General features: G+C 38.4%; 1 protein-coding gene across 1 annotated transcript; it reads right to left on the bottom strand.

Annotated features, from left to right (window-relative positions):
* Positions 1-478: 478 nt before the first annotated feature.
* On the bottom strand, positions 479-4,950 carry gabarapb (GABA(A) receptor-associated protein b). The gene is made up of 4 exons (XM_067418462.1): positions 4,759-4,950; positions 3,029-3,107; positions 1,286-1,404; positions 479-1,194 (listed from the first exon to the last, which is right to left on the bottom strand). Exons 1-4 carry the CDS (start codon positions 4,846-4,848, stop codon positions 1,129-1,131), a joined length of 354 nt encoding a protein of 117 aa, XP_067274563.1. The 5' UTR covers positions 4,849-4,950; the 3' UTR covers positions 479-1,128.
* Between the last annotated feature and the right edge of the window lie 4,006 nt (positions 4,951-8,956).

Here is an 8,956-nt window from a genome sequence, read left to right as displayed (position 1 = left end):
TCATCCGTGAGACAAAATGAAAATTCTTCTCAAAATAATGCTTCGCTTAATACAAATAGGACTTTTATTTTGAACCAGATATTAAACGGAAATGTGATGGGTCAAAACACGGGAGTCGTAGTTTTGGCATAGCTCATTTGTAGTTCACACTATTTTATCTCTCCTTTTAAAAAGCATATTGTACATCATTTATATACCAATATATATAATTAATATATATATATACAGATACATAAATAATTTGTCCTCTGACAACCAAGAAACTTGACTGGATTTGTTTTTAAAAATACAACTAAAAACCCTGTGGTGAAAGTGTGACCAAAAAAAGGAAGCTAGCAAGATCCTCTTTTATAATTGTGGACATGTGGCTGCTGACAGTAGTTATTATTTGCAATATTTAATTTTGTTTCCCTCTGAGCTTCCATATTAAGCACATGTTTGTTTACCAGATGGTGAAATAAAAGGACAAACAAACAAATTTTGCGTGCGTTTGGTTTATATGGTCATCGTCAAGGGTACCAGAAATACAGCCGAATACCAAGATTAAAAAAAACAAACCTGCAAATAAAACTTGCACTTTAGATTTACAACTTAAAATAAATCTACCCAGCTACTTTTTTAAGGTACAATAATAAAATAAAATCAAAGTAACAGCATAATAGACTTAGCTGATAACCAAATACACTTTAGTCCGAATTCTCAACTGACTGAACAGTGAGTGCTGGACTACACATGCTAGTTAGAAACCATCTAGAAAGAGCAAACATTCGTTAATGGTCAGAAACATTTGAAATGAGCGTGACTAGGAAACAAAAGCAGAAATTAATTCAAAATGTAACAGTATTAGTGGCCTTTTCATTGTATTGGAGCTAGTGCCTAACTGTTTTGTAAGACACCATTTTGTAGGAATAGTGAAAAATGGAAAACCTACTGCTTAATCAATTTTTAATAAACATCAGAAATTAAATGTCAGACCAAAGGATAAAAACATGAAAGGAGATATGATCAAATTAAAGCAAAAGTGCATCTGATACTTCAGTTCTGAGAGCTCTAGGCTGCCAGCATGACGTCTATATATTGTTTTAAAAGGAAGAAAGAGAGGAGGTTGAGGGTCGTTTCCCTTTGGCTCTATTCTCCATACACACTCTCGTCACTGTAGGCGATGTAAAGGAAGAAATCTTCTTCGTGATGTTCCTGTGTGCAAGAATGTGAAATTATCAGAGGAACAAAATTAAATGACTTCGATATTAACAAAACAATCTGGGTGAAGGAAAGAGAGAAATACCTGGTACAACTGGCCCATGGTAGCAGAGGTAGGGGGAATGACATTGTTTACGAAGAAAAAGAGTGCATCCTCGGCTCTCAGGTGGATTCGTTTTCGGATAAGAAAGTAAAACTGGCCCACTACAAAAAAAAAAACATCATATAAACACCATAGAAATAAAAACATACTTGAAATCACCCCCATTATCCAATTTTAGGATATTACCTTTCATGTAGTGTTATTTTAGCCTAGAAATCTAGACGCACCCTAGCGGCAGCAAATCTAATCTGCCGTGAGTGTCGTCTAGCAACTATCAATACCCTTCTGAGCTGTAAACGCCAAACTCTGGTCAGGCCAATCACATCGTGTATAGAGTCGGTGGGCGGGGGATAACAATGACGGCCAAGTTGCGCTTGCGTGCTTAATCTGTCAGCTAGCTCTGCTTCACCTTCGTTGCTCAGGTTGGTTGTAGCGCTATCCTATTGTGTGCATGCCGTGCAGAGGGAGTTTGAAAGACAACCGTTTGTCCCGCCCCTCGGATTGAGCCCTGTCTATGGTGAGTTTCCAGACCAAACATCTTGATGTGGGTCTGGCTTGTCAGGCTAGTGTTATAAAGCTGTTTTTAAAGATCAAAGTGCACAATAAATGGAGTTTCACTCTCCATACTAATGTCCACTCTAAATAGTATGTGAGATTAGAATAAGTGTATCCCAAAGCATAGTATGTTGAAAAGACTATGTCAAAAAACCACCGATAGTCTAATATTTCTGGTGGATTTCTGGTCCATTGAGCTTTGGAGGACAAACCACAAACATGAGTAAAAAGTGTTGCAGCATCGATGATTCCATTTTTTTAATTCGAAGTTCGAGATTGTGACTTAATTTTTGGATTTAAAATCGAAATCTCTTACTTTACTTTTAAATGCATCATTATGCATTAATATGAACCCACGACTGCTGATCAACTTGCTACTGCATTTCTCTCTATGGTAGGAAATTACATTAAATGTGGAGGATTGAACTGTGACAAGAAGGACTGTTTACAGTGACAGGATGTGACAGAGAGCAAGACGCAATTGTATAATGTGATAGTATGTCCCAAAGCTTGTCTTCTCTTCCACTACACACTAAAAACTAAGCAGTGTGTACAGAGAGCGGGAGCAGCGCGCGCCCGTTGTGCATTCACACTGGCAGCGTTTGTCTCGTGCAGCTGAACCACAGCTTGTGTATTGCAAATACAGACAAATATTGTCTATTGTCACATTTTTGTTTATGATTGGCAGCATATATCTGCTGCAAATGCAATCATGTTTCCCTCTGTCCCAATCAGACATGCATATAACATGCTGTATAGAATGGTTCACATGATAAATGTAACATTAAAGTTAAAATAGGCTTCTAGTTTTAATCATTGAAACAGGCCTTTGAAGTTTGGGCAAAAACTGGCAGTGATGTGGTTGTGTATTTTATTATTTCTTTCACAGCGCTGGATGTCATATGGTGATTGTGAAACACACGGAAACAAGAAAAGAGATGATGCTGCGACGTATATTATGAGAAAATGACAGGTCTTTTTGACCTTGGATGCATGTAAACCTGTTGTAGGAGAGCTTCAAAACAAAATGGGGCACCTTTAAAATAGTTCTTTAACATAAACCAACACAAAAACACAACAAAAATCTTATTTTCACAGCATTTTCTGAAGCAACCACTACTATTGTAAATGAAAATCTTTTACAATCTTTAGAAACATAAAATGACTTACCCGTCAGGTCAGATGGGACCAGGTATTTCTTCTTGTCTAGGTCACCTATTCTAGCTTTAGGAGCTTTTTCCACAATTACCTAGCACAAAATCAAATAAAAACATTTTAGTGTAGAAATCATAAGAGTTGATACAGATAGCCTCATATGAAACTCGATGGTTTACTTTCATCTGATTTCACTCATTCTTCATATTTCATGCCCACCATGGGTGATTTTTGACATAGAGCAAAGAGGATCTGAGAAAAGCTGTGCTATTTTTGATAATTAGGCTAGAGATGAGGAACCACAGGAAACACTTTTGGACACAAGACTACTTAAAACTGCGATGTTGCTAGCTTCTCAGAAAATGATCCAAGGCATTGGGGAAAATGCCACCTGAAAGTATCAAAAGTTTACGAAATATATAAATGTAGCCATGGCTCTCTTCAGACATAGGTGACCTGTAGCTGTCAGATGTCAGATGTGAGTTGTGTAGCTTTGTTGACCAAGTTCTGTTTTATTTAGTTATATAAAACTGTTTCCTCAATTTAGTGTTTCAAGAGTTTCTAAGGTATGCAATCTGGAAAAACAAAACAAAAAAACAACTTCACTTCATTTGATGAGTCATAAGAAAAGTCACACATTGACCATTCACAGTCAAAATTGACCGAACACAGGAAATGACAGGAAGAGGCTCAAACGCACCGCAATTTTTGGACACATGTTGAATAAAATCCGCCAATGTTAAACAAACACAGACAGAAATAAGTGAAAGGCAGAAAATTCAATGTCCATGAACAGCCAATGCGTGAACCTTTAACGAAAAGCTTAGGCATTACAACAAAAAAACAGACATAACTTCAAATTCTACGAAGACAGGACATTAGAGAGCTGTATAACATACACATGGTGTTATATTGTGTACAATACTTAGAGCTACTTTTATAGTCACATATTTTTATAATGACTGACTGGTTATATAAACAAAGAAAAATAAAAATAAAAAGTGGGCATTAAAACGATCGATTAATTTGAACCAGATATCATAAAATGACACTTTTTATATGCTACAAAACCACCTTTTTTGGTTGCAAGCGGTCTAAACAGGAAAAAAAAATCATACTGTAATTTTTAGATTGCTTGTTTTGTTGATTTACAGGCTAGGTCATTCATAAGGTAAAACAAGCCAACCATGTGGATGTAAACATGTTGACTGTATAGGACATTGAGGCTATTTTAAGATTCATCACTTCAACTCGGAGCTACTGTGTAGTATTTTACCCCACTAACGCAATTTAAATAAGATCATACACACATTTACACAACAGGAGTTCAATCTTTTCATAAGGCTTGCAGCTTAAAGCAGATGAGACCATGAAAAAACCCACAAACCGAGCTTCGAGTATTGAATTGTTCACCTTTTAGTGATTTATGAGCAGTATGAATTAAATAATCAATTAACAGGAATAACATGGAAAGACTTTTTTTTTAAAATAACGATAAAGAATTTCAGAGACAACATGGCCTTCAGCAGTTTCGCCCTTCATAAGCTACTGAAGCTAAACCTCTATATGTTCGTCTAACTTATGCTTAGAAAGAAATAATAAGCACCAGCTGAGTTTGTTTGGTCACGGATGAACTGTTCATATAGATGAATCACGCCTTTCGCGTTTTACTGGGTTGTTGTTGTTCACTAACGTTACAACGCGAGCTTCTGTTTACACATTTCAAACAATACAAACCGACTTACAGGAACCCTGTCTGGGTATTTCTTCCTGATTTTCTCTCCCTCTGATCGCCTCTTCTCAAAAGGATGCTCTTCTTTGTATTGAAACTTCATAGTTGTTAAAGAAAGAGTAAATTTGTCTTAGAAACACACAGAGGTGCTAGAAATGTAACCAGCGCTTCTCCCTCACACAGTTGATGTGCTTCCCTTCTGCGCATTAATACGGAGAAAACTATATTTACGTTATTTTTGTCACCTTGACCTCGAATTTTTCTGAAAACCACACATCCGCAAAAATACCTATTTAAGGTATTTGAAGCAAGGCTTGTTAAGGGTCCTCGACTGTTACGGGATTATTCGTTGTTATTTGTAAAGTAGGGACTACTTTCTCGGTTGTACACGTTGTAGAATTGTCAAGCGGTGCTCCGGTCAGTCATATGACCATCTGCCCTAACTTCCGGTGACATGCGTGACGCACAGAGGTGTTTTTATTATTAAGAGCAAACATGCATATTGTCGGTTGACATGTAGATTTCACTTTGAAACCTTACGAGCACTTTGAAACCGCAAAGCAAACAGAACTGTTGACCTTTACTAATAATTAAATTCCTCTTTTTTATTTTGATTATGCATGTAGACCCTTTTCTGTTGCGTTTTCTTTAGTCTTCCTCCCTAATATGTGAATATATATATTTTTTAATATTATATATTATATTTGTTATACTTAACGTTCATCATATATAATAGGCTACCTGATCCTGATGTTGAAATTTGCAATGCACATTAACATGTTCTGAAATATCGGTTCTATTTCCTTCATTTTCTTGATTCAGTTATTTAAAAACTGTAAGCTACTATGTGTGTGTGTGTGTGTGTGTGTGTGTGTGTGTGTGTGTATTCTTCATATATATATTACTTAGGAAAAGTATCCCAATCACTATATATATATATATATATATATATATATAGTCAATATTTGTTTTGGTTTTTTACACACAAACCTACCATTGTTACACTGCAAAAATGTTTTTTGTCTTGTCCAGTAAAAATACATTCCTTGATTAAAACATTTAATTAAAATTTTCTTTTTAAAAACAATGGTAGTCAGGTGGTGTCACTAAAAAGTATTATCTTACACAATTTTAATTATCTTAAAAGCCATTGCTGTCTCAGAAAAACATAAAAGAATAAAGTTTATGGTAGAATATGGGAAATTTGATTCAGAATGGTTCAGCAGAGTTTTGTGGAGTGATGAATCACAATGAAACACGGGGTTCATGGTGATGCTCCAAAGCGGTGCCTTCAAAAATGTGCTGAGAAATATAAACATAGTTGCATCTCTACCACAGTGAAACATGGAGGAAGATTGTCATTGTGTGTGGAGCTTTTTTTAACTGCTGGTATTAGTTAGCTGCTTCACGCTTTGAAGTACAGTACATCCGGAAAATATTCACATCACTTCACTTTCCACATTTGTTTTATGTTACAGCCATATTCTAAAATTGATTAAAGTCATAATTTTTTCCTCAGTTCTACAAACAATACCCAATAATGATGAGAAAGAAATTTGTATGAAATATTTGCAAATTTATTAAAAATAAATAAATAAAAAACTTTTTTTTATGCAAAAAAACAAAACAAAAAAATTTACAAAATTCGCAAGTATTCACAGCCTTTGCTCAATACTTTGTTGAAGCACCTTTGGCACCAATTACAGCCTCAAGTCTTTTTGAGTATGACACTACAAGCTTTGCACACCTTTTTTGGGGCAGTTTCTCCCATTCCTCTTTGCAGGACCTCTCAAGCTCCATCAGGTTGGATGGGGAGCATCGATGCAGTCATTTTCAGATGTCTTCAGAGACGTTCAATCGGGTTCAAGTCTGGACTCTGGCTGGGCCACTCAAGGTCATTCACAGAGATGTCTTGTAGCCATTCATTTGTTATCTTGACGGTGTGCTTAGGTTCATCTTCCATCAGGTCAATGACCCTTTGCCCCAGTCTGAGGTTCCAGAGTGCTCTGGAGCAGGTTTTCATCAAGGATATCTCTGTAAATGGCTGTATTCATCTTTCCCAGTTCCTGCCGCTAAAAACATCCCCGCATCATTATGCTGCCACCACCATGCTTCACTGTAGGAGTGGCTTCCGTCTGGCCACTCTACCATACAGGCCTGATTGGTGGAGTGCTGCAGAGACGGTTGTTCTTGAAGGTTTTCCTCTCTCCACCGCTAGTGCTTTGTCAGTGTGTCCATCAGGTTTTTGGTTACCTACATTTACGTTTAATCATTTAGCAGATGCTTTTATCCAAAGCGACTTACAAAAAAGGGGAGAGCAATAGAAGCAATGAAACAAACAAGGCCAACAACCTGTAAGAGCTGTAAGAAGTCTCAATTAATTAAGCACAGTACACAAACATTTTTTTTTTTTGTACAAACAAACAAAATTTAAATGGATAGTTAAGTGCTATTCTTTATTGGTCAGGTGCAATTGGAAAAGATGTGTCTTAAGATGTTTTTTAAAAATGGCTACAGACTTAGCAGCACAAATTGGTTCCAGGTGGGAACGGTCCAGGAAAATGTCTGTGAGAGCGATTTCATGCCTCTTTGGGATGGAACCACGAGGCGTCGCTCACTCGCAGAACGCAAGCTTCTGGAGGGTGTGTAAGTCTGAACAAGCGAGTTTAGGTATATTGGTGAAGAGCCAGTGGTTGCTTTGTAGGCGAGAACCAGTGCCTTGAATTTGATGCGAGCAGCCATTGGCAACCAGTGCAGTCTGATGAAGAAAGGCGTGATATGTGCTCTCGTCGGCTCATTAAAGACCACTCTCGCCGCTGCATTCTGGATCAGCTGCAAGGGTTTGATAGTGCATGCTGGAAGGCCAGCTAGAAGAGCATTGCAGTCTGGAAAGAACAAGAGCTTGAACCAGGAGTTGTGCAGCCTGTTGTGATAGGAAGGGTCTAATCTTTCTAATGTTGTATAAAGCAAATCTGCAGGACCGGGCTGTTGCAGTTATGTGGTCAGTGAAGTTTAAATGGTCATCAATCACAACTCCAAGGTTCCTGGCTGTCCTGGATGGAGTTATGGTTGATGAACCAAGCTGAATAGAGAAATTTTGATGAAGTGCTGGGTTGGTTGAGACAACAAGCAATTCTGTCTTTGCAAGAATGAGTTTAAGGTGATGCTCCTTCATCCAGTCAGAAATGTCTGTCAGACCGGCAGCGATACGAACACTGGCTGTAGGATCATCTGGTTGAAATGAGAAGTAGAGTTAAGTGTCATCAGCATAGCAGTGAAAGGAGAAGCCGTGTTTCTGAATGTCAGAGCCTAATGACGACATGTAGATGGAGAAGAGAAGTGGTCCAAGCACTGAGCCTTGGGAAACTTAAGTAGCTAGATGATGTGACTTAGACACTACACCTTTCCATGACACCCTGTAAGACCTACCAGAGAGGTAAGACCTGAACCACTGGAGAGCAGTTCCTGAGATCCCCGTCTTCTTAAGTGTAGCCGAGAGGACCTGGTGGTTAACTGTGTCAAAAGCAGCAGACAGATCCAGCAGGTTGAGCACTGAGGAAGCTGCTTTTGCCAGTCTCAGTACCTCAGTTATCGAGAGCAAGGCAGTCTCAGTCGAGCTGTAAGAGTTGATGAAGGAGGGGGAGGAGGAGGACAAAGAAGAGAGGAGAATGTTTTAAAGAGTGTGTGAGAGTCAGAGCAATTGTTGATTTTGTTGTGGTAGTATGTTGTTTTAGCAGTGGAGACATTTGTAGAGAAAGAAGAGACTGATACAAGGTAAGGTCAGTATAGTTTAGATGTCTGACATTTCCTCTCTGCCGCCCTGAGTCCAGAGCGATGTTCAAGGAGAACATCAGACAGCCAGGGGGCAGATGGGGTGGGGCGGGCTGGTCTGGATGAAAGGGGGCAAAAACTGTCTGAGGAAGATGTTAGAGTGGAGCAAAGAGTGTCGGTAGCACTGTTAGTGTCCAGTACTGAGAACTGAGTGAAGATGAAACCATAGTGGATAGGCGAGAGGGAGAGAGTGAGCGTAGATTACGCCAAAAGCTAATCTGTGTAGGAGTGTGTGTTGTGTCAGGAGTCAGTATGAGGTTAAGGGTGATGAGAAAGTGGTCTGAGGTGTGTAATAGAGTAACTAAAGTGTGTAGACAAGGTCTAATTGGTTACCTGATTTGTGAGTAGCCGTAGTAGATACTAACTTGAAGTCAAATTAA

This window comes from Pseudorasbora parva, chromosome 1 (assembly GCF_024679245.1).
Source record: "Pseudorasbora parva isolate DD20220531a chromosome 1, ASM2467924v1, whole genome shotgun sequence".
NCBI lineage: Eukaryota > Metazoa > Chordata > Actinopteri > Cypriniformes > Gobionidae > Pseudorasbora > Pseudorasbora parva.
Note: the sequence above shows the minus strand (reverse complement) of the source record. Positions and strands in the feature narration are given on the sequence as shown.

Coding starts and splice junctions, on each gene's coding strand:
- gabarapb (XM_067418462.1), bottom strand. CDS start 4,848: ATGAAGTTTCAATACAAAGAAGAGCATCCTTTTGAGAAGAGGCGATCA. Junction 3,108..4,758: donor AATACCCAGACAGGGTTCCT/GTAAGTCGGTTT, acceptor ATTTTGTGCTAG/GTAATTGTGGAAAAAGCTCC. Junction 1,405..3,028: donor GGTCCCATCTGACCTGACGG/GTAAGTCATTTT, acceptor TTTTTTTTGTAG/TGGGCCAGTTTTACTTTCTT.